Source organism: Sinocyclocheilus rhinocerous, unplaced genomic scaffold (assembly GCF_001515625.1).
Source record: "Sinocyclocheilus rhinocerous isolate Xijiao unplaced genomic scaffold, SAMN03320098_v1.1 scaffold647, whole genome shotgun sequence".
Lineage (NCBI taxonomy): Eukaryota > Metazoa > Chordata > Actinopteri > Cypriniformes > Cyprinidae > Sinocyclocheilus > Sinocyclocheilus rhinocerous.
In genome coordinates this window covers 534558-560981 of record NW_015632746.1, presented here as the reverse complement: position 1 = coordinate 560981, position 26424 = coordinate 534558, and the positions used below count along the sequence as shown (strand labels likewise).

At 36.6% G+C, this 26424-nt stretch overlaps 2 protein-coding genes across 2 annotated transcripts in view; both read right to left on the bottom strand.

Annotated features, from left to right (window-relative positions):
* The window catches only part of recql5 (RecQ helicase-like 5), a 33495-nt gene extending 23446 nt beyond the window's left edge, over positions 1-10049 (bottom strand). The window contains exons 1-7 of the mRNA XM_016556121.1: positions 9904-10049; positions 9575-9696; positions 5617-6132; positions 4092-4188; positions 3870-3981; positions 2045-2207; positions 1872-1954 (exon numbers count right to left, since the gene is read on the bottom strand). Of these exons, the coding sequence (XP_016411607.1) occupies positions 1872-1954; positions 2045-2207; positions 3870-3981; positions 4092-4188; positions 5617-6132; positions 9575-9696; positions 9904-9997 (1187 nt within the window). The 5' untranslated portion in view covers positions 9998-10049. The remainder of the gene's footprint in view (positions 1-1871; positions 1955-2044; positions 2208-3869; positions 3982-4091; positions 4189-5616; positions 6133-9574; positions 9697-9903) is intronic.
* Positions 10050-12367: 2318 nt separating this feature from the next.
* Positions 12368-21647, bottom strand: LOC107743034 (butyrophilin subfamily 1 member A1-like). Its single transcript, XM_016556144.1, has 8 exons — positions 21642-21647; positions 20199-20300; positions 19906-20040; positions 16943-17080; positions 16806-16857; positions 16590-16616; positions 16433-16459; positions 12368-13121 (listed from the first exon to the last, which is right to left on the bottom strand). Exons 1-8 carry the CDS (start codon positions 21645-21647, stop codon positions 12562-12564), a joined length of 1047 nt encoding a protein of 348 aa, XP_016411630.1. The 3' UTR covers positions 12368-12561.
* Positions 21648-26424: the final 4777 nt, after the last annotated feature.

Genomic DNA, 26424 nt, shown 5'->3' with positions numbered 1-26424 from the left:
GCGTTTTTTTTCTTTCTACATGTTATCTTAAGGGTTTTTCCCATTATTTTAATTTTAGTTTTAGTATGACATTATAATACCATTCATATTTTTATAAGAAACCAATCCGATGTATATTTGACATTTGAGGCTTAATACTATAGAAAAGCACTAAAGGTTTTTCAGCTTGCTTATTTTCATATAAAAATACAGCATGCAGTTGCATCAAACAATGGTATAAACATCATTCAATGTAAATTGTGATAATCGTAATTAATAATCGCAATTAAAATTTCAAGGGAATAATCAACAATTATGATTTTTGTCATAATCGTGCAGCCCTACGTTGCATACGTTGTTTACGTATGTGATACTCTCCAAAATGGCACTATAGGGTGACGCGGAAAGACGAATGGTTGAATAAAGTCGATATTTTTGTTTTCTTTGCGCACAAAAATTCTTCTCGTAGCTTCGTAAAATTACAGTTGAACCACTGATGTCGCATGGATTATTTTAACGATCTCCTTGCTACGTTTCTGGGTCTTGATTGTGGTAGTTGTGTTGCTGTCTATGGAGGGTCAGAAAGCTCTCGGATTTCATCAGAAATATCTTAATTTGTGTTCTGAAGATGAACGAAGGTCTTACGGGTTTGGAACGACATGAGGGTGAGAAATTAATGACAGAATTTTCATTTTTGGGTGAACTATCCCTTTAAGTTAGTTTAGTCAGTTGTACTGAAACATGTGACTAACTCCATGTTTTCATTCTTCCTGCAGTGACATTCATCGCTCTGATCGTGACTGGATGCGTTTATGGCCGCTGTGGCTGCTGTACGACAAGGACCAAAAACAGAGTCTCGGCCGTCTGAAACATGGGCTCCACAATAAAGAGGAAGATAGGAGCAGACCACAATGGGCTAAAATAAAATTTGGTGGTGACTGATGGTTTGGATTGTGACTGCTGTGATATCACACATTACAGTGATCAAATTCAGCCAGTGAACGTGGCACACACTTTAAGCTGAATGAAAACAACACTCATCAGCGACAGTCGTGAAGCAAATCAGAAGAGCTTTAAACGCAGAAACAAGTGTTTGGCTGAGAAAAACGCTCCCTTTAATTTGAATGCTACAAATAAACACCAAATTCCCAACCTCTCTCATTATGGGAATGCAACCTCTATGAAACCAGTGCCAAATACTGTCCTCTGGTGTTTGCTTACACAACTGCAGAGATGAAGAAACGAGAGGGGGACAGTTTTGTGTTGATCAAATGCTGTTCATCAAAGAATCCTGAAAAAAAATGTATCACGGTGTCCACAGAAATATTAAGCAGCACAACTGTTTTCAACATTTATAATAATAATAAATATTTCTTCAGCATATTAGAAAGATTTCTGAATGATCATGTGACACTGACGACTGGAGTAATGATGCTACAAATTCAGCTTTGATCACAGGAAATTACATTTTAAAATATATTACAGTAGAAAACAATTATTCTAAATTGTAATAATATTTGACAATATTACCGTTTTTACTGTATTTTTAATTAAATAAAGGCAGCCTTGGTAAGCATAAGAGACTTCTCTCATACACATTAAAAAAATCTTACCGACCATAAACTTTTGATCAATAGAGTAATATTCAAGAATAAAATGTCATATTGTTTACTTAATGGAGCTGAATCTTGGTGAAATAAAACCGAAATTATCAAATATGCAAAAAAACTGTATTTTTATATTGTTTAAAATTATATGTATTTAATGGATATAAAGTGAGCTAAGTATTCATGCATGCTTGTTTTTGTTATTCAACCACACTATTCTGTTTTATTAAACATTTATTAATCCACCCTTAATCCAGAATTTAAAGCGTCTGTGTTTGAGCTCACCCTTCTTGTTCACAAAAAGCAACCATTGCTTCAAAGTCCAGGATGGGAGATTTATCCTTCTCTTTCTCTGATCCTCGCTTCTCCTGAATTCAAAACACACAGTATATCAGACACAGTGACAGTTTAAACTAGTCAAAAGCACGAATATATCAAGACTGGATGTTATTCTCAACCTGTTTACGGGCGATTTCTTTGCGGATGAGGAAGTTGAGCTGGTCTCTGTCTTTGGGTGAGTAGTATATCCTGCAGGACGACGGCAGTCCGTCACGTCCAGCTCGTCCCGACTCCTGATAGTAACTGGCCAAAGACTTCGCCAGATTCCAGTGAACGACAAACCTGAAAACAGACAGACACTTACATGCAATGGCAAACACAGCACTGATCTGTCTACAGATCTACTAAAAGACTCAAGAAATAGCGTTTAGGCACTAGGGATGAAACGATTAGTAGACATTGACAATAAAAAATTTCGACAAATATTTTTGTTGTCGAGTAGTTTGATCTCATATGACCTAATGTAAGAGCCTGCAATAATGCAATTTGACCAGTGTGACGCTGTAGCGCAAGACTGTAATTCAGCCCTCCTGGATGCAATTCAAGAGAAGAAGATGCAGCGCTTTTTGGAATTGAGTCCGATTCCGATTCCTGGTTCTGGAATCGATTCCAAGAATCGATTCATCACTGTTGTTTTCGATTCTTGTTGTTTTAGATTGGAGGAACATAATGATGGCATGACTGCATGATAAAAGGTCGTAGAAAGTAGCCTTCTAATATGAAGCTGTATTTGTACGCTGTAGCGCAAGACTGTAATTCAGCCCTCCTGGATGCAATTCAAGAGAAGAAGATGCAGCGCTTTTTGGAATTGAGGCCGATTCCGAGTCCTGGTTCTGGAATCGATTCCAAGAATCGATTCATCACTGTTGTTTTCGATTCTTGTTGTTTTAGATTGGAGGAACATAATTATGGCATGACTGCATGATAAAAGGTCGTAGAAAGTAGCCTTCTAATATGAAGCTGTATTTGTAAAAAATACGATACATAGTAGCTCTGATTGATTTTAAATTGTCATTTTGTCTGCATTGACTATGAAATTAGTCATAGCCCACAGCTCAGCAGTGGACATGCGTTTATTGCATGAATGGAACAAGACTTGAAGTGTCTAAAATACATGTGCACAGTTCAGCTGAATGATGTTTACTTTAACCGTATGCTTTGCACAAAATTAACAAACTGTACCCTGAAACAAAATAACCAGAACATTAACAACAACACTGGTATAAGAGCTTGTGGTTTATCTGTCAGTCAGATAGTGTCACTGATCTGTGCTCTCGGCGTTTTCTTTCAGAATTATCACTGGCTGATAGAAAGGTTAACATTTTTTTAAGATGGAAATAAGATCAAGACCCTCGATCACGTCATGATCTATTCTGACGTGCAGTGCTCAAAATTGGGGACAACATAAGCCAGTTCCACCGTAAAATAACCTCGGAATCGTTTTTTTTTTTTTAACTGGTTCATTAAAACGATCTATTCGAAAGAACCTTTTTATGGAAACGAATCAGACTTCTAATCAGCAAGCAAGAGGCGAATTAATGGGTGCTTCTCAAACGGAAAGCTGCATGCTCAAACTCAGTACCGACTCGTTTTCTTTTCTCGTTTTCGACTCGACACATTCTTTTTGGAATCGATTCCCAGCCCTAAGCGGTGTTTGGATGAATATGTAAATATATGCTTCGTGCTTTCCTCTCAATAACGACATAAACACAACAAAAATGACAGTGGTGCGAAAGCAGCAGTTAAGAATGCATCTGATTGCAGCGATGTGGATGTTTGCGCAAGCTCTGCAGTTCAGTACTCCAGTAAAGTCCAGTCACGTCACATTTATTTATATAGTACATTATGCAATAGATAGCCTTAAATCAAGCAGCTTTACAGTAGTAAACGTGAATAATATTTCTGTTTTTGAACTGTAGTGTATACTTGCAATGCGTGACTGACCTGACATTGGCCTTGTCCACTCCCATACCAAAACTGATGGTGGCCACAATAACAGGCACTTTATCGGCCATCCAATCAGTCTGACTCTCATTGCGATCGCCCACCTTCAGCCCTGCAGAGAGATGAAACATTAACCAGAACGATCTTTCCCTTGCAAACTTGCACAACAACATCACACACAAACATCCAAAAAGTGTGAAGAGGAAGCAGTGACGGGATCACCTGCATGGTAGGGCTTGGCTGGGATTCCTAGTTTAGTCAGTTTATGTGCCACTTCCTCACAACTCTCTCTGGTGCGACAGTAAACAATCCCACAGCCCTGCCGACCAAACATGGCTGTTTAACATGATTTAATCAGACTCGGCCTCAAATAATTTATTCGCCCTCTTTATTCCTCTCATGGAACACAAAAGAAGATGTTTATCAAACTGTCCGAGCTGCTCTTTTCCATACAATGAAAGTCCAGAAATGACATAAAAGTCACCCATATGGACTTCTGTATCTCCCGAATTAATACTGACTGAAATGTAATTGTTCATTGAAGATCTTTCCTGTCAATTTAGCTCTCAAATCTCAAATTTAAGTGTTCACATACATTCACATATTGCATGTCAAAATGTGTATTTAAGCTATGATATCAATGACTTCAAATGGTTCTTGTGTGATTTGTCAATGATGGCACATGTTGACACCATATTTGAATGTGTGGGTCATTGACAAATGAAACTGCCCATGAAAAACAAAAGGAAAAAATAATGCTCAAAGAATTATATGGTGCCATTTTGGTATTTTTATGTACTATTATATAACTGATTCATATTTTGAACAAGCTTTCCTTTATATTTTCAGTTTTCTTTTGAATTGTAGTTTAAGTTTTACCGGTTTTGCCATTTTTATTAGTTTTATTTAACATTTCTAATAGCTTTGATGTATTTTAATTCAGTTTGAGTAATTTTAGTACTTCAAATTCATCTTATTCTAGTTAGTCAATTTGCCAATGAAACATTTTTAATTTTTGTCTAATATTTTTTCTTTAATTTTTTCATCTAATGTTTTTATTTTATTTCTGCTTTATTTCAATTACCGAAAACAAGTTTAATGGTTTCAACAGCACTGAAATGTACTCTTTTGAAAAACCTTCATACTATTTTCAAGAAAATTTTCAATTTAATGACAATTAATTTTTTTATGAAAAAATAATACATTTTCCTTGCACCTTCAAAACAGGTGAGGGATTTCTTGAAATATTCTGGATATAAGTAGCAAATTTGTGACTGAATGCCTGAACCCCTGCCAAATAGCATAATTAATTATAATTCAGAAATGAATAATATACTCGTAACAGAATAGGTATATCTAAATAATTTAATGTTTGAACTGCACATTAAAAATATGTAATATTCAATTTCAATTCAAGTTTATTTGTACAGCGCTTTTCACGATACAAATCATTGCAAAGCAACTTTACAGCAAATTAAGTTTCTACAATATTTAGTGGTAGCTTATCAGAGGTGACTGTCAGTCAATGTACATATATGTAATATGTAAAATATGTAATGTCACAGACACATACGCAAACATAAAATTGATTTCTAGCATTTTTACACTTTCATTGTATGCTAAACATTTCAATGCTATACTTTTGTTTCCAGCAGATGGGAGAAATTCATACAGGTTCAAGAACAACATGAGGAACATGAGTAAATAGTGAAAGAACTTGCTTAACCAAAGAAAGACATTGACTGACCTTTTCCGCTGTATTTCCACCCAGAGCCTCTTTGGCAAATGCAAGCAAGTGCACATAAGGATCAGGCAACAGATCCCGGAATATCACGTCATATTTCAAGTTTTTACGGAAAACAGGTATGGCAAAGACAAGTGGCGAGCGCAGCTTCAGCGAGCGCTCGATGTCTTCCTGCACTCTCTTGGGTGCTGTGGCCGTCAGCGCTACACAGGGAACCCCCTGCAGACGGGAGCGCAGGTCCCCGAGCTTCAGATAGTCCGGCCTGAAGTCATGACCCCACTGAGAGACGCAGTGAGCCTCATCCACAGCCAGATACGCCAGCAGACCCCGCGCACACAGCGAGCTCAAGCAGGGCTGGAAGGACGGGGACGCCACCATCTCTGGAGTGATGTAGAGCAGCTTGAGCCGAGGACTCTCGCTCTCCAGATCCGCCAGGATCTGACGCCGCTCAGCTGAGGGAAGTTTGGAGTTGATGGAGTGTGCAGGAACATTCAGAGCTTTCAGGTGCTCCACTTGATCCTGCAGAAGTAAAAACAAAGAGTGTGTCATCATGAACAACACAACAGTCAAACAAATCTTTATTACTCGTCACAGGAAAATTGGTTATCATATAAATCTGTGTTGGTACTTGCTTTAAATAATGCCCATGTGGTTCTTATTTTCCATTGTTTTTCTTCATGCATTACATAGCATAAGCTGTTGCTTATCCTCATTCTGCTCTTAACACCATGATTATAATGCGATTATAATACTTTTATATATATACTTTCAAAGAGTGTGTCATCATGAACAACACAACAGTCAAACAAATCTTTATTACTCGTCACAGGAAAATTGGTTATCATATAAATCTGTGTTGGTACTTGCTTTAAATAATGCCCATGTGGTTCTTATTTTCCATTGTTTTTCTTCATGCATTACATAGCATAAGCTGTTGCTTATCCTCATTCTGCTCTTACCACCATGATAATGCGATTATAATACTTTTATATATTTTTTTTTTTTTTGATTCAAAGGTTGCACAATAATTGAAACTGCCATATAAGACATTTCTGTATTTATGCTGTATGACAAAGCTGCCTGTTTTATTATTCTTGTTATTAACAGAAATTGGAAGCACTGATAGATTAAATTAATTAGACCTAACCATGATGCATTTTGTGATTTGTGTCAAGAACTTTATATTCTTTAATAAAACTATAGTTATGATCTTTACGTCTTGATTTTATGTGTTACTTAGCTTTTTAATTTAGATTAGAGTTAGATGATTTTAGTGATCCAACATTTGACATATTTTTAAGGCATCCAATGGCTCCCTGGTTGATGTGCTAGCAAACTCATTTAGCAGTTAATAATATGCGTGTCATTATTTACTTGTAATGTTCTCCTATAGACTACTAGTTGAATTATTGTGCTTTGTTGTCATTTGGAAGCTCAATAGCCAGGATCCTCTTGCTCTGTCTTTATACTGAAAAGAGTGGGACAGTCATAAAGGTTTGGAATCACGTGAAGAGAAAGTGATTTCGGAATTTTCATTATTTGGATAATTATTCCTTTAATCAGCCAAACTGATGGTTATTAGCTAATGCCAATTATCTCTATACAGTTAAATATAACTAACTATAACTCTAACACTCTCTATTCTAACTCTATCTCATCTATTTGTTTTCTTTTTTAATTTATAAAGAAAAAAACACTTGACCCTCTAACACTTGCACTCTCTATTCTATTTCTATCCTAACTGCATTTGTGACTGAATGCCTGAACCCCTGCCAAATAGCATAATTAATTATAATTCAGAAATGAATAATATACTCGTAACAGAATAGGTATATCTAAATAATTTAATGTTTGAACTGCACATTAAAAATATGTAATATTCAATTTCAATTCAAGTTTATTTGTACAGCGCTTTTCACGATACAAATCATTGCAAAGCAACTTTACAGCAAATTAAGTTTCTACAATATTTAGTGGTAGCTTATCAGAGGTGACTGTCAGTCAATGTACATATATGTAATATGTAAAATATGTAATGTCACAGACACATACGCAAACATAAAATTGATTTCTAGCATTTTTACACTTTCATTGTATGCTAAACATTTCAATGCTATACTTTTGTTTCCAGCAGATGGGAGAAATTCATACAGGTTCAAGAACAACATGAGGAACATGAGTAAATAGTGAAAGAACTTGCTTAACCAAAGAAAGACATTGACTGACCTTTTCCGCTGTATTTCCACCCAGAGCCTCTTTGGCAAATGCAAGCAAGTGCACATAAGGATCAGGCAACAGATCCCGGAATATCACGTCATATTTCAAGTTTTTACGGAAAACAGGTATGGCAAAGACAAGTGGCGAGCGCAGCTTCAGCGAGCGCTCGATGTCTTCCTGCACTCTCTTGGGTGCTGTGGCCGTCAGCGCTACACAGGGAACCCCCTGCAGACGGGAGCGCAGGTCCCCGAGCTTCAGATAGTCCGGCCTGAAGTCATGACCCCACTGAGAGACGCAGTGAGCCTCATCCACAGCCAGATACGCCAGCAGACCCCGCGCACACAGCGAGCTCAAGCAGGGCTGGAAGGACGGGGACGCCACCATCTCTGGAGTGATGTAGAGCAGCTTGAGCCGAGGACTCTCGCTCTCCAGATCCGCCAGGATCTGACGCCGCTCAGCTGAGAGAAGTTTGGAGTTGATGGAGCGTGCAGGAACATTCAGAGCTTTCAGGTGCTCCACTTGATCCTGCAGAAGTAAAAACAAAGAGTGTGTCATCATGAACAACACAACAGTCAAACAAATCTTTATTACTCGTCACAGGAAAATTGGTTATCATATAAATCTGTGTTGGTACTTGCTTTAAATAATGCCCATGTGGTTCTTATTTTCCATTGTTTTTCTTCATGCATTACATAGCATAAGCTGTTGCTTATCCTCATTCTGCTCTTAACACCATGATTATAATGCGATTATAATACTTTTATATATATACTTTTTGATTCAAAGGTTGCACAATAATTGAAACTACCATATAAGACATTTCTGTATTTATGCTGTATGACAAAGCTGCCTGTTTTATTATTCTTGTTATTAACAGAAATTGGAAGCACTGATAGATTAAATTAATTAGACCTAACCATGATGCATTTTGTGATTTGTGTCAAGAACTTTATATTCTTTAATAAAACTATAGTTATGATCTTTACGTCTTGATTTTATGTGTTACTTAGCTTTTTAATTTAGATTAGAGTTAGATGATTTTAGTGATCCAACATTTGACATATTTTTAAGGCATCCAATGGCTCCCTGGTTGATGTGCTAGCAAACTCATTTAGCAGTTAATAATATGCGTGTCATTATTTACTTGTAATGTTCTCCTATAGACTACTAGTTGAATTATTGTGCTTTGTTGTCATTTGGAAGCTCAATAGCCAGGATCCTCTTGCTCTGTCTTTATACTGAAAAGAGTGGGACAGTCATAAAGGTTTGGAATCACGTGAAGAGAAAGTGATTTCGGAATTTTCATTATTTGGATAATTATTCCTTTAATCAGCCAAACTGATGGTTATTAGCTAATGCCAATTATCTCTATACAGTTAAATATAACTAACTATAACTCTAACACTCTCTATTCTAACTCTATCTCATCTATTTGTTTTCTTTACAACAAACACTTGCACTCTAACACTTGCACTCTCTATCCTATTTCTATCCTAACTGCTTGTTTTCTTTTTATTTATTATAAAAAAAGACCCTCTAACACTAGTGTTCCCTATTCTTTTTTTTCCAATTCTATCTAATTGTTTTCTTAATGTAATGTAAATACTGTTTTATTAATATGTTTGGCCAATAAATCTATGTATCTCTGGTGAAACCATGATTAGATATCAACCAGTGACCTGCTAACAGGCTATTGCGTGCCTACAGCTTATCCATGATAGGAAGATGTCTGTATGGGATTCACCTGGATGAGCGCGATCAGAGGCGAGATGACCAGAGTGATGCCACTGGCCAGAAGAGCAGGCAGCTGATAGCACAGAGACTTCCCCGCTCCAGTGGGCATGAGGACAAACACATCCCTGTCACCTGTGAGCACACGAACACACACACACACACAGATATATATATATATATATATATATATATATATATATATATATATATATATACAGGAAATAGCACCACTGCACTGTGGCTGTCATTATCACTGACTCATTTAACCATCAACTGCACTAGCATTCAGCTAACTCCTGGCATTTATTCCATAACAGTCCAGTGTAAGTGTGTCTTCACCCTTTAGCACTGCTTTCACGGCATCTTCCTGCTGCTGAGATCGAAACTTGTCGAATCCGAAGTGTTTCTTTAACGCCCGGTGAACGGCACTCATAACTACATCCACAATCTCAACATTCACTCAACTTTCACTGAACTCCGCCGCGGCGCACGGAGAAATCACAGAACATTAACTGGAGTGTGAGAATCATTTTACTAAGCTGCAGTGTAGCAAGACATTTGTCCCTTTTTGCTTTCCGTACATCCAGTTGTGTTTTGGTGTATTTGCATGCTGCAGTGTTGCCAAATCCACATTATTTTTTTCCACGGAATTGGGCTACTTTGGGTCAATGTTTGATTAACTATTTGGTCGGGATTATTACACAGACCTGGCAACCCGAGGGGGAACAAGAATTTCAGAGAGGAACAGAATCGACTGCTACACCGGACTCTGTGACGCAAATATTCTGCGTTATTTTCCATTTCTTTTTAACAATCTTAAAATGTAGTTTATATTCACATTCATAAATGTTAATTCTCCCACCATAAACGGTATTTCAAGGGGTTTAACAACAAATGTCAATGGTATTTCGAAACGCTTTCTGTATCTGAAAACAAAAACATCTTTGTTTAGGCTATTTAATGTTCGGATCAGTGGTATTGTAGCCATATTGGAGAAATGTTTCATTCATAAATTATGGTTTTGGAAGATACCCCTTTGCAATATTTAGAAACTAATTACAACAATTTTCAGAAGCCTAGGACAGAATAAAAGAAAAACACCAGCTGTTTGATTTAATTGTAAAATATAATTTGTCAGATGTAGCCTATGCCTTTCTTTCTTTCTTTCTACACTTTATCATTACTTTAGTTTTAAACCGTTCAAAACTAAACAGCCTACTACACACTGGATGTATATTTTTTCCTTCACACTTTTATTTTTAAATTATTAACTTACACAAAATGTATAAATATATGAATCTATATATAAAATTATGAAGTTGTACGTGTGCAATTGTGGTGTAATATATTAAAAATTCAACTTTAAAATAAATGTAATTAAATGACCAAATTTGATATTATTATTGCACATTATTAATTTTGATTATTATAAATTCATCACTCTGAACATGTCACACTCATTTGCACTAGAATAAATTAATCTCACAATGCATGTAATTACATAATCTTTGCATAAAGCACACAAGCAACATTTGACAGAAAAAAAATCTGCATGAACACACAGGATTGAACTTACTTTTATTTATTATTCACATAAAGTGCATTTCATGTCATGATTTGAGTTTGTCAAATGAATATGAAAGTGCAGACAGAGCAGGCGAACACTGTATTATATTAAGGTGCAGACAGCAGCAGGTTCAGAAGTACCACAGAAGCAGTAGCTGAAAGAGATCCTATACACTACCTTGATGGAAATACTGGTTGTGAATGTTATGGATCACTGTCAATCACTACGAACTGACCAACTAATATGGCCCAGTGGTTTATCTAATACTAATGAGGTCTAGAACACTGGTTCTCAACTGGTTTTGCTTCAGGACTCACATTTTACATCAAGTGCCCCAACACATTTCTTTATTGCCAAAAAAATAGTCCTTAGCATCAAATACGCAAACATCTTAATCTTACTATAAACTGCTTAGGCTCAAAATGTCGCAAAAGTATAAACATACCAGCTAACATGAAATGTTCTCAGAACTTTGAACAAGGTTATGGAAGCGTTTTCTCGAAAGTTATGAACAAATGTTCTTCTAGTAACATTAATAGAATGTTCGTTTAAAGTCATCCGGACTTTAATAATGTTCTCAAAACATTAGCATGCAAAACATTATGTATAGATTATGTTTTTCTGAAACACTGGATGTTCATCTAATTGTTGCTACTTATAGTTTCAGATGGTTTCGAGAACATTTAAAAGTGACATTCTCATAATGTTTGCAAAATTATAAAATTGGAATGTTCCCTTAATGTTTTCTCTAACCTTCACATAACCGTATGTTTCGGAGAACATTTTCATAGCTTAATGAGAAGTTAGCAAAATGTTCTCAGAATATAGTTTTGTTAGCTTGAATGGTATTGGCTGAAGAAGAAAATTGTCTTCAAAGCTTGAGCGTTTTCTAATTGTCATTAGAATTTTGATTGTTTCTCACCCAGTGAAAAACAACATTACCCATGATTCTACAGAGAAATCTCCACAAAGCAAATTGTGCCAAAATAATTATTTAGCACCCACCCACTACCATGAAGCACTGAGATGGTTTGGTTCATGACAATCCTCGTTTTGTACTTCTAATTAGTGACCGTTGTTTTGTTTTGATCTCTCCGCTGGGCTTCCGCGTTCGTCACTTCTGAGCGGCGCATGCAAGGCTGACCTCCATACGTCATCCGCCCGGAACTGCTTCCAGTGTACAATTGTGAGCGCAAGCTACATTAAAGTGATTATTCCGTTTTGAATATGAATTTATGGGCTAATTTTCATTTTTGGGGGAACTAACCCTTTAAAGCACTTCACAAAATCCCTATGGGTAAAAATACTTAGCAAAATACTTGCATTTGCGACCCTGTGACCCTATCTGTACAAATGGTAACATTAAGGTCCAGTTGAGAACCACTGGTCTAGAGATTAAGCACTGGGCTCCGGTTGGATTCGGTTGGGTCTCAACCCCACAGGCAAATGCCGGGACACAGGCAGTGGCTCCTGTTCCTGGGGGATCTGATCACCAGGTCTTTCATGATCTCCACCGTTCCGAAGAGCGGGAAGAGCGTTTCGTCAAATGTCTCGTTGTAGGTGTAGATGTGGGAGCGGTTCTCCACGTCGTAGAAGGACAGCTGGCCCTGGTCGTAGTCTAGGTAGACGCCGACCTTTTGAGGAATCAAGGCGGCCGGCAGGGCGGTGAACGGCACGGTGAGGGCCTTTAGCTCCATGCCACGTTCCAGCCGCAGGGTCAGGTAGCCAGTGTTGGTGTTCAGGGACTTGAAGCCCTTCCGCAAGGCGGACTCTTTGGCCACACCGATGCGCCAGTCCATTTCTCCCACATCCACCTCCCAGTACTGGCGGCCAGAGGCGAAGCCTTCGGTTCCCACCGCACACCACCAACCGTCGAAGCGCTGGTGATAGTTGGGCACGTCTTTGCGCTCGAAACCACAGCGCATGCGCTTCTCGTCCTCGGAGACCAGCAGGTCAGGGTTGGCCGTGTCCAGGTCAAGGGTCACCTCCACTATGATGGAATGAATGGAGGGTTGTGACTAATGTGTAATCAGTTTTACGAACTATGAATCAATAGCTATGTTTCCATCCAAAGATGCAAATTTAACTTATGCGCAAAACAGAGAACAAAATCACTTCCTGGTAAACTGTGGCACTGAATATCACTAAGAAAACTAGGAGAAGCCACTAAATGTAATCATTTTCATATATGATATAAATTACTTGCACCTCAGAGCGATCAGACGAAACACAATAAATGCTGTCAATGCTTTCGGAGGTGGATGCTGCTGTTTGGGAACGCAGTCGTGTAAGACAATTATACAGAAATACTTTGACGACAGACTTTGCTCAGGCATTTCAGAATGACCATAACAACATAAAGATGCTGTGAACGAGATCGGTCCGCTGCTAGTCAAGTTATCCCGTCTCATAGCGCAAAGTCACATGACTTTTTCGATGCACATGGAGGAATTTATTTGGTAAATGTGTTTCCATTGTAGTTTATGCGCATTTTTTCTTATCGGATAAAAAGTTTATCCTACTCAAATGTGCGAATACTGTACGTTTTTAGAATTTATGCGCATCTTGGCGTTTCCGTTTTTATGCGATATTCCAAAATGCGCATAAAAATAGGTGGATGGAATGGAAACATAGCTAATGAAAATGGCTCTGTTTCAAAACCTAGAGAGCGGCCTATGTAGGCAGCATTTTGCAGCATTCAAGTCACAAAGATGGTAAGATACCATATTTAAACTAAATTCTAAATTCTAAACTAAACAAAAAACTAATTCTATGTATACTATATTTAGAATTTAGACTAAATTCTATCCGCTTCACAAATACTATGTAGATTTGTATGTGATGCTATACTTGTAATCCCATAATGCATTACGACAAGATAGTGGATTACTTGTTGGTATTAAATAGTATTTTGGTAGCTTTCAGTTAAATTAAAAGTAAATATTTCTACAATTTTAAATCATCAGTTTTACTCAGTATTTTTCAGTGACACGTAGAATTAGTAGAATATCACAGTGTCAGCAACTTTATTTACACTACCATTCAAAATGTTGGGTTGGTAATATTTTATTGTATTTATTTATTTTTTAAATGAACGCTTTTATTTAACAAGGATGCATTAAATTGATCACAAGTGTAAAGACATTTAAAATGTTAAAAAATATTTATATTTCAATTCATAAACAAATCCTGAAAAAATGTATCATGTTTTCCAAAAACATATTTTCAACACTGATAATAATAATACATTTCTTGAGCAACAAATCAGCATATTATTATGATTTCTGGAGGATCGTGTGACACTGAAGACTTTGCATCACAGGAATAAATTACATTTTAAAATGTATTCCCATAGGAAACACTCATTTTAAATTGTAATAATATTTCTTTAATAAATGAAAGTATTTTTTAAGTTAGTGAATATGTCATTAAATGTCAGTTCCAGTGGCTGTACCTGACAGACACGTCCCAGATCCTTGGCCAGGTTGACAATGAACTGCTGGCTCTCGTCCAGTGGTTCTCTCTTCTCATTTTTCACCTTCTTACGAAACTCCTGAATGAATAAATTCATTAAATGTTATATGAATCTTGGTAAACGCTAAAAAAATCAAAGCTATTTCAAGGCTAGTCTCAGTGATGGACTGCCTACAGGCCCTATTCATGAAACACAAAAGAACAAATTTATCAGATAAATCAATCTGTACATATTACTTTTGGGTTGACAGAAATCATCACATTGACGACACATTAAAACAAACTGTAATCAGTCTCTTTTTGTGTCATTCATGAAGTTTCTTGGCTGCACTACCCTGCTGAAAAAAAAACAATAGACACCATTACAAAATTGTAATGGTTTTATTGGTTATAATGGGACTTGTGCTGGTTTTAATGGAAACTGTAATGGACCCTGTGGGTTTCTACTGGTCGCCTTCTATTGGTGGCTTGTTAAAACCAATACATCCTAATGGAATATATCCCAAAACACACAACAGAAAACCATTTTTAATGGTTTTAATAGTTAAAAGTTGATGGTTTGTAATTTACTTGTAGTGGAAACCAATAGAGTTTTCTGTGATGGTTTCTATTGTTTTTCTCAGCAGGGTAAGCTGTAATGTGGACCAGAATTTCTTCTGAAAGTTCAAAAGCTTGTCTATGTGAAACTATTTCAGCATGTTCAGGGAGGTTTTTCATTAAGGTTACAGCAAACAAACAAGAACAGTGTTTCATTAAAATGCAACTCATGCGTGGTCTACTTCCTGTGTCTTTGTCTCCTGTTAATGAGCAGCAGAAGACTCACATCTATTGAAATCGGTCACAATGACCAGCTAAAAGAGCCTTTTATCTCTTTTTGTTTTTGACTAAGAGATAGACAAACTTTGTCATGCCTACTGAATGTTTTGAAACAACAGTTTCATTCTGTTTTTATATGTCACTGTATCTAAGAAGAACAGATTGACAACATATTTGTGCAAGGTACCTTAAACTTCTCCGTAACATTCTTGGCTGGTTCGACCAGAAACTGAAGACACTGCATCATGGTGGCTGCTGCTCACAGAAATCCTTCACCAGAGGAAATAACTACAGCAAAGACAGGAAATGACAACGGGTTTCTGTCAAAACTTAGAGGTCATTTAAAGGTTTTTCTTACTGAGTGATACACAAACCTAATTTAAACTTCAAAAACAATGTGTCAACCCAGCAGACTGCTTGATGAATGATTAAACACTAAGCAGATATATAAGACACCTTGCCCTTGACCTGAATAAAGCAAAGCTTCAGGAGTTCAATGTTTATACAACATTCAACCGCATGGCCTACACTCTTGTAAAAAAAAGAAGTGTGCTTAATTGTATTGAAAGTGTACTAAAAATCTTTAAAGTATATTTGGAGATCCTGGAGCACAAAGTAGCTTAAGTAGCACAGGTATATTTGTAGCAACAGCCAAAAATACATTGTATGGGTCAAAATTATTGATTTTTCTTTTATGCCAAAAATCATTAGGATATTAAGTAAAGATCATGTTCCATGAAATATTTCAATTCATAAACAAATCCTGAAAAAATGTATCATGTTTTCCAAAAACATATTTTCAACACTGATAATAATAATACATTTCTTGAGCAACAAATCAGCATATTATTATGATTTCTGGAGGATCGTGTGACACTGAAGACTTTGCATCACAGGAATAAATTACATTTTAAAATGTATTCCCATAGGAAACACTCATTTTAAATTGTAATAATATTTCACAATATTACTGTTTTTTTACAGCATTAAATAAACAAATAAACATCTTACCTCCTGCATCACTGATCCAGTCCCACACTAAATAATGAAAAGCAATAATTAGCTCAAGTTCATAGCGAGTCTAAATATTCAATCCACCCTATAATTGCAAAACTGTCCAGAATATCCATTCAGATTTTCAAAAGAGAAACATTAACACAGGACTCACCTACATGAGGAATATATGGGGTGGCACCTAAGTCAAAAACAAAAAATAGAAAAATGAAGGTGCTGTCAGCAAGATGTTTTAATACCAGGCATTATATATCGCTACTACCTGACAGATACGTGAACAAGGTTAGCCACAGCTGAAGTCGTTTACAGCACATCTGAAATCATTTTTCTTATATTCATGATATTCAAGAAACTGACGTGATGATCAGACCTATTTTTTGGCTCCTCTGTTTCCACATAAGCCACTTTTGCGGAATGTTCTCCTAAACGCACAAATAAATCAGTTTTATGTTACAATAAATGAATTTGCCCACTGAATTAAACTATGCAATGTTGTTTTCTTCACACCTTGTCTAGTTCTTTGCTGATTAGTGTCCAGAACACCAGCTCCATGGCCGACTGCAGGGTGGCCATCCGACCTTTCTTCCAGTGATTCTCAAGGTCATCCAAAGCCGCCACCACCTGCTCTCCAGGCCACACACTTTGCTACACAGGAAAGTGGGAATAAATGATGCAAATGTTGCCACTCAACATAACTGACATGCAACTATTAAAGGAAAAGTTCACGCAAAAAAGGAATATTCCAAAAATAATAGCATTTAGAATGTCCCAATTAAAAACATGGAAACCCAGCGAGTGTGTCAGATTCCAGATTTTTAAATAGTTGTATCTCAACAAAATATCGTCCTATCCTAACAAACCATACATCAATGGAAAGCTTATTTATTCAGCGTTCAGATGATGTAAAAATCTCAATTTCAAAAAATTGACGCTTAAGACTGGTTTTGTGCTCCAGGGTCACTTTTTCAAACTATATTTGGAGATAATATAATAATGAAATAAAAGGCCACTTTAAGTGCACTTAAAGATAGTATACTTTTATGACTGTTTCTAAACACTTAAGTACGCTTTTTTAAAATTTGCACTTTGTGATATGTGAATTTGTGAATTTCATTAAAGTATAGTTTAGTTTATCATACATGTTTGTCAGTACATTCAGCAATTCACTTTAACCATATTTCAAAGACGAGTAGTAATTATAAAATTACGTATGGAGATCTTACTTAGTCTTACTTAAGTGGGTCAAAAAGCACCCTAAAGCTTTTTTGTTTGTTTGCTTGTTTTTTTGAAATGGCATTTAATATAAATTTAACTATAATACATTTTTATTTAATTGCAATTAAGTGTCAGAAAACATTACATTCAGTTTGCACTTAAGTAGGCCTATTCTTTTAAAGTGAGTGATTTCCATAACAAGCAAACTTTTTAAAAGAATGCTAAAGTGTACTTCTTTTTCACAAGTGTTGCATGACAACAAAACCAGATTTGATCATTTTATGAAGATAATAAGTGATGCTTGTCCACCATCATACTGGAGTGCTGTGGGTGTTTACCAGAGCTGTTTTTTCCCACACATCTTATCATCTGTCAGAAAATCGAGTTATGAGCAAAAACGATAACAAAAAGTCTTTTGGACATTAAGATCACTAAAGAAAAAAACGTACTATCTGTGCAAAAGCTCATTTTGTGACTGAGGAGAGCACACGTGACTCAAAGCTGTGACGATCATCAGCGGGTAAATCGTGTGGTGGAGGATTATCCAAACAACAACGTTACCATCTAACTTATAGTAATAAAACATAGGCAAAGAGGAAGAATATAGTGCCGCTGCTCATTTGCAGTAATTATATTAGAAATGAAATGAGTCATTTCATATAGCTTAGATTCATATTTTGTTTGATACTTTTATATTATACGGTATTCGAGCTAATAGAACAAAATTCATATGAAATAATATGAAATTATTATAACAAAATACCAATTATAATTATCTGGTGTATCATTTCTGAGAACAGACAGGTAAGACCTTAAAACTATCTTACACAAAATCGTATAGGATCCTATAAAAGGGCTCGTATATACTGTACGTGCAATTTCAGCATTTGTAATGGAGTTCAAAAGGCTTATACATATCATCATGCATTTAAATATAATAAAAATCTGAGGTAAATGTAAATTTGACTGCATTGTAATTCTGACACGCGTCTAGAGCGGAATAAATACTGGAAGAGACGCATGACTTTGCTGCACTGCACAAGCGCTTTCATGTATATTGATGAGGCAATGCCCTTGAACGACATTCTCAAGTCAGTCCGAGTCCGACACAACATATTTCGCATGATCTTCACACTGCGAGTGTATGCATGTAAACAATGCCATGCTGTGTTTTCGTGACGTACATGAGAAAACAACATGCTGCACAAGGTTTGCAAAAAATAGACATAGAGAAAATAAATCAGCATGCATAGCATCATATGTCTGTATGCATTCATCACTGTACCTGTAAGAGTTGTGCTGTGCCGCAGGATGGATCCTTCCACAGAGAAAGTCGTTCAGCGAGTCAGAAGAGAATGAATGCTGCAGCGAATACTTGACCTTGTTTACATACAATGACTTCGCAGAGCCGAACGTCATTCGGGCTTTTCCGGAAAACAGATGCGGAATGAAAGCGGCTCCATGTTTATTGTGGCCCAAGGTAAGTGAGTCTTATCGTACTATACATGATTATGAATTTTCTTTTTTCTTTTCTTTTCTTTTCTTTTAACTTTATAAAAAGAAGAACATAGTTATATGGTTCTCTAAATCAAAAGTATAATAAATGTGAATAAAAATGTGAATTTGAGAATGTCACCAAAGTTTGTTTATTTATTTATCATGACATTTCTTTCTCCCAAATGAAATTCACCATTTCAACCATAGTTTCTGCTAGTAAAATCATCATAAATGAAAATGTAATCCTCTTCAGACAGTATAAGAAGCATCAGTCGTTTTATTTTATTTGTTGGTGGTAAATAACGATTGCTTATACATTTTACTATTAGTTATGAATTACCCCTAAACCAAAGTTGGCACAGTTTTCATACAAATAAGCAAATAATACAAAACACATATAATATCAATGATTGTAATGACATATGTTAACCATGTGATGTTTTGTTTTTTTTGTAAAATAAATAAATAATATTAATACAATTGTTTTTCCATCTAGGAAACTGTATGTCCTTTTACTTTTCTTTCTTTAAATTGTGCTGCCAAATGTACTGACAAGCAAAAATCCACTTTAATGTAATTTCTATTGAAATATGTAATTTATTTAAATATATTTGTAATTACACATTCGCAGTGATAAAGTTGCAATTTAGTACATTTAACCCTCTATAGGAGTAATTATGAATTTACAGCATAAAAAAATATTGACTTTAAATTTTACATATATTTAGGAATAAAATCATTTTCCAAAATGTGTGTACCTCAGGTTGGGCCCTCAGGTCTTTGGTCCAGGTGAGAATGACTCTCCTGGCGCTCTCTATATCCTGCTCACTGCTCAGAGTCAGATCCTTCCAGTCACTTCTCTCTGGCCATCCATCAGTCAGCATTGGTCTGTTCTGTTAGAACAATATTTGGTGACACTCTAGTTCTGGTAAGCTAGTGAGATGCCTACATAAGCAGCCTTTTAAGGAGTCAAAAAAGTACGTCAATTTGCAGCAATTTGGTTTCAGCGGGTGCATAAAAAATAGAGTAAAGGTATAAATGAGCATCTTGCCTTGCTCTCGAGCAGCGATGCCCACTCCAGAATGAAGTCCCTGCAGGTGAGAGTGGGCCACACATCCTCACTCTTTGAGATGTTCTCCAACACCTCTGACCTCTACGGCCACCAGGAGAGAAGAAAACACACACGTACCATCAGAACCCAATAATTCAGTTCAGTTACTGAATTTGAATTTAGGTAGCAAATAGAACTTCATATCTTAAAAATCTAGCTTTTTTGTAACATATTACGTTTTAAACCATAAAGCACGTTGAGGTCAACATCTGATAGCAATAGTGTTTGAAATGCTACCTATTGAAATTGAATTCATAATATTTTTCATTTTTGCCATCTTTCTTTTTTTTTTAAACAGAGAACACTGAAAAAAGTTCAACAACTGTCATTTAGTTAATGTGAGTTTCCAGGTTTTTTTTAGTACATAACAAAAAATATGATATTGCAATAAACATTAAAGTCTTCTGAACCTTAAAGTCTTTATTTTATAGTAAGTAAACTAAATTAAACATCAACTAACAACTAGCTTTTACGGAGAAATTAAGTTTTTAAAAAACAAAACAAAAATATATATACAGTATATGTATAATATATATATATATATATATATATATATATTGTTTTTTTAGGGATCCGTCATTTATAACTGACGTTGTCCCATTAGGGTAAATTCTTTTTGTCAAATTGTCTGAAACTTCACACACGATCAAATGCTTTTTCACTATCTGAAAAGAAGTGAAAAAATCTTACTGTTTCAAAAAAAAAAACTAAAATAAAAAAAAACTTTATGAACATTACATTTTTTTCTTGTGCTGCTATATTTGATTTGGAACTTGCGCGTGAAAATGTCTAAAACTTGACACAAATTCGGATGCAATGCTAAGGGGGGGTGCTGCTAAGAAAAACAATTGTTTCTGAAAGTAATTTTCAGATGCAACGGGGAAAAAACGGGATAAACATGAAACTTGTAAATAAAATAATCTGATATATAGCCTAGCCTATATATTTCATAATATATTTAATACATAAAATAGACTACTCCGTAATTTTTGGTCATACAGTAAAGGCATAATTCGAAACTGCAAACTGCAAAGTGTTAGCAGTTTGAAAAATCAAGTATAATAGCAAAGTTAATAAGAATTCTTTCTAAATGCAGCACCGTTCTTATTTCGCTCTGCATAACCTGAACGAATAAAAATTTTTTTTTTGCAAAGAACTAACCGAAATGAAAACATTTCGCTTTTAATCTGTGTATTTAACAGCCTGGGAGACATTCCCAGGGCAGTACCTTGCCTAGCCGACTAAAATCAGGGCGCCCACTACGGAGACGGCACCAGAGGTGAGGGGGCACAGTGACCGAGGTGGCCGGGCCGGGCCCCCTCAGGCCCCCCCGTGGCGCCGACGCTGCTTCCACAACAACCTATTCTTCGTCACTGCCCTCACCCTCATTGCTTCTGTCCTCCTTGGTCCTCAACAACTTGTTTTATTACTACAACCTGATTTTCTGATGCATTCGAGTGCATTAACAATGACAAAAAAAACTTTAGAAAACACATTTGGATGCACAATTATATTTTTTATAACTTGAATTTAGGCTATATGTACTTTCTAGTCTAAAATGAGCTCACTATTAGGGATGTGCATCTCATGACTCAGGCCGATACGATACGCATCTCGATGCATAGGTCTGGAACTTTCGGAGGCGGGGCTTGGGCGCTGAGCATGCTGATTGGTTGAGTTCACGCAGCATTGTATTTCAACCACCATATATTCACATTACATTTTTTTTAAAGGGGTCATATGATGCGATTTTATTTTTTCCTTTCTCTTTGGAGTGTTACAAGCTCTTGGTGCATAAAGAAGATCTGTAAAGTTGCAAAGACTAAAGTCTCAAATCCAAAGAGATATTCTTTATAAAAGTTAAGAGTCAGCCACACCCCCCTAAAACGGCTCGTTCGAACACGCCCCCACATATCTACGTCACTATGTGGGAAGATTTGCATAACGCCGCCCAAATGTTCACGCAAAGAAAGAAGGCGTAACTTTTATTCTCGCTGTAGTTTTGTTGTTGCCGCTGCCGCCATGTCCTGAAGACGCTGTGTGCTTCGTTGTGAAAGCGAAGCTACTTTGTTTGGTCTTCCAAAAGAGGACGATATCCGCTTCGTCATGCCTAGAGCTGATCTGTGCTGGTCGCTGAGGGAATACATCAACTTAGTGCTGTGGATCGCCGGATTGGCTTTCACCGTTTTCACCGCTCCTTTGCCGGGACCGCCGTTCTCGACCCCGCCGCCTCAGCTCACTCTTGCCCGGCTTCAGCTCAGGCTAAGCCGGGGCTTTCGCACACGGTAGGCCGCTGTGTTTTTCGTTGTGAAAGCGAAACTACTTTGTTTGGTCTTCCAAAAGAGGACGATATCCGCTTCGTCATGCCTAGAGCTGATCTGTGCTGGTCGCTGAGGGAATACTTCAACTTAGTGCTGTGGATCGCCAGCACATTTTATGGAGGACTGTTTACTGATCCTGGGAGAGTTACGTTAGACTAAAATGCCGGCAGTTCTGACTCACGTAAGTACGTTTTCTTTTATCATTTGCCACTGATGATTCAAACGTGAGTTTTGGGCAGTGTGGATTAACGTTAGCACTTGTTGTTTGTCATTTCTCTGATCACAAATGCAGACAGGGTTTTATGTTTACGCGGCGCAATGCAACGCAACGCGTAAAAAGACAGTATAAGTTATTATAATCAGTAATTATGTCCCCACTGGATGCAACAAATGCCTCGTTTGTAATGGGTTTTAATGTTTTTGTGTCGTCGCTCCGGCTGGGACACGCCATCACAGTATGGTGAGGGGCGTAAGATTTCCGTCTCACGCTTGAGGTATTTGGCCAATCACAACGCACTGAATAGCTGGCCAATCACAGCATACCTCGCTTTTTCAGACCGATGAGTTTTGTAAAAATCGACGCGTTTCAAAAAGGCGGGGCATAGAGGAGAAACACTAATGTACAGTATGTGGAAAATAATGTGTTTTTTTAACTTTAAACCGCATAAACACATTTCATTACACCAAATACACAAAATAATGTTATTTTTAGCAGCATCATATGACCCCTTTAAATAATGACAAATGATTATTTAAACATAATTCGTTTAAAAAAAACACACGTGCAAAAACAACCCGATTTTGGGTAAATCTAGGACAGAACACATGTTGGGCTAACCTGACCCGATTTTATAGATGAAATAAAACACACACCTGTAGGCTATCTCACCAAAGAAATGCACCAATTCGACGACGATGTGAATCGCTCTTTCCGAGAGGCAGTTTTAACATTAAGTGACATGACATCTGACACACAGATGCCATTGGCACATGTCGCTATGCTTCTTCTTCTTCTTCCGTTTTTTGGCGTGTTACATCCTGTGTGCATATCGCCACCTACTTTTGCTGTTATGCAGTCATGGTTTATTTATTATCAATTTATTCCTTGTTTTTGCCTTTCCCGTTCTTACACACGATTCTGCCCAAGCCGTCAAACTGACGTCATCAGAAAAGGAATGCCATTCCAGAGCGGAAGTAAATGTTCAGATTTTGATTAAAGATTACGAAGACAAACTATTTTTTTCAGCGGATTAACTTGCACGGATTAATTATTTACATCAAGACTAGCAATGTGCGCTAGTAAAGTTAATAAAGTCAATTTTGATTTCATGCGGACTTTAATGTTAAAGGGTTCATATGATGCTGCTAAAAAGAACATTATTTTGTGTATTTGGTGTAATGAAATGTGTTTATGCGGTTTAAAGTAAAAAAAACACATTATTTTCCACATACTGTACATTATTGTTTCTCCTCTATGCCCCGCCTTTTTGAAACGCGTCGATTTTTACAAAGCTCATCGGTCTGAAAAAGCAAGGTGTGCTGTGATTGGCCAGCAACGGTCCTCCATAAAATGTGCTGCATACATCTAAATATTTGGGTCGAAGTGTTCTGGAACAGTGTTGTAAATACAACTTAACCACTGATTTCTAGTCGTGTCCTCTTTTGGAAGACCACTGAGGGAATACATCAACTTTCACCGTGGACGAAGCGGAATCCAGCCCGGGGTCCGTCACATGTGGTTGCCGCTCATTCGTCGGATCCGCCGGGCGCGCCGTTCTCGACCCCGCCACCTCAGCTCACTCTAGCCCGGCCGTTTTATGTAGGCGTGGCTGACTCTGAACTTTTATAAAGAATATCTCTTTGGATTTGAGACTTTAGTCTTTGCAACTTTACAGATCTTCTTTATGCACCAAGAGCTTGTAACACTCCAAAGAGAAAGGAAAAATTGAAATAGCATCATATGACCCCTTTAAAACTGCTGCTGCTCTTTCCTGAAGAGGATGAGTAATTTTACCGCTGGGTTGTTATGTCGAGGCGTGGGAAAGGGGTGCATTTGAGCAAGCAGCAACACAAAATCAGCTAATAGGCTCAACCCAGCATTTGCGTTGAACAAAATAATCCAGTTTTTTTTTTTTAGAACATGACTGAGAATGTAGGAAATTATTTAATTTGACATTATTACAAAGTGCACTTTTTGAAAGTGTACTTAAGTGAGTTAAGAAACATAGTCTCTCTTTACGTTCACTCAAGTGCCCTTTTATTTCAGTAATATTATGTATAATGTACAGTGTTTTAAATAAATATACTTTTAAAGGGATAGTTCACCTAAAAATTGAAATTCTGTCATTAATTGATCACTCTCATGTCGCTCCAAACCCGTAAGACCTTCGCTCTTCTTCAGAACACAAATTAAGATATTTTTTATTAATTCTGAGAGCTCTCGATCTGACCCTCCCATAGACAGCAAGGATCCTTACACGATCAAGGAACGACATGAGGGTGAGTATGACAGAATTTTCATTTTTCGGTGAACTATCCCTTTAAGATTTGAAGTACACTTCAAGCGCACAAGGGTTACTAGCAGTGAGTAACTTGCTTAAACTAATGAAAACTAATTTGTTTATTACTGAAATAAAGGACAAATTCACATCTGTTCTTGTGTTCAGTGTGCAAAAATGATGTCAGAATCAAGAAGGGTGAAGATGTTCAAAATCAAGCACTTTTCACTTCTATTCCAGACTCTCTTACATTGTTTGCCATGTGTTTTAACAGGAAGCCTTAGCAAGCGTGTTGTGTTCAAATCCCCATAAAGAGCCAATTCAGTGTGATTAACGTCACTCATGTGAAGGGCTGTTTTACGGGATCTAATGAAGATGAATCCGCTGACGCATTGAGTGTGTCTTCTTCTGACTGACATGTGTTATTCACTCTGTATTGTGTGTGTGGAGATTGAGGCTCCAGCTGTGCTGCTGCTGTGGACAGAAGACAAGCCTCTCTGTGGTGCCTCTCATTAGGACATCACTGAAGACAATAAAGACTCTATAGGAGCTGAAGAGTTACGCTTTAAACCGCTTCCAGGCGTTCGGAGCTCATTTGGTTGCAGGTAACTAAACAGGAATAATACAGGATCATCTGGTTTTAGTTAGGAGTGGTAAAGTTGCTACTTCCTGAAGTGACCACTAGAAGACACAATTTCACTAAAATTCTTCAGTATCCAGAAGAAAGCTGTTGGTCTATAGGCAATACAATGGTGGATGAATACTTTATCAGTTAAATACAATACAAACAATACAATAATGACGATGAGATTTTTTGTTGTAGTTGTTGTTGATGTTTCTTGCAATACAATAGGGAAAGTGTGCTTAATTGCTAAATATTAATAATGTTTAATATTGCTAAATATTTATAATGTTTAATATAATGGTCCATATAAAGATAGATAGATAGATAGATAGATTCTATTTGTACAATGTCCTTTAAATATTAGAGGACTTGTCTATTTAATACAGTTTAATACAATTAGTCAACAATATGCATACTACTGAAACATAAATGTTTATACAGTACACTATATATATTCGTGCTGTCAAACGATTAATTGCGATTAATCTCATCCAAAATAAAAGTTTTTGTTCACATGATGTATGTGTGTGTACTGTGTATATTTATTATGTATATATAAATACAAGCACATGCATGTATATACTGTATTAAAAAAAATATGGTATGTTTATATATTATATATATATATAAAATAAAAAATATAATAATATAAATATATAAATGTATATACATGTAAATATTTTCAAAATATATACAGTATGTGTGTGTATTTATATATATAC

Coding starts and splice junctions, on each gene's coding strand:
- LOC107743034 (XM_016556144.1), bottom strand. Junction 20,041..20,198: donor CATCGCTGCTCGAGAGCAAG/GCAAGATGCTCA, acceptor TTGTTCTAACAG/AACAGACCAATGCTGACTGA. Junction 16,858..16,942: donor TCAGCAAAGAACTAGACAAG/GTGTGAAGAAAA, acceptor TTGTGCGTTTAG/GAGAACATTCCGCAAAAGTG.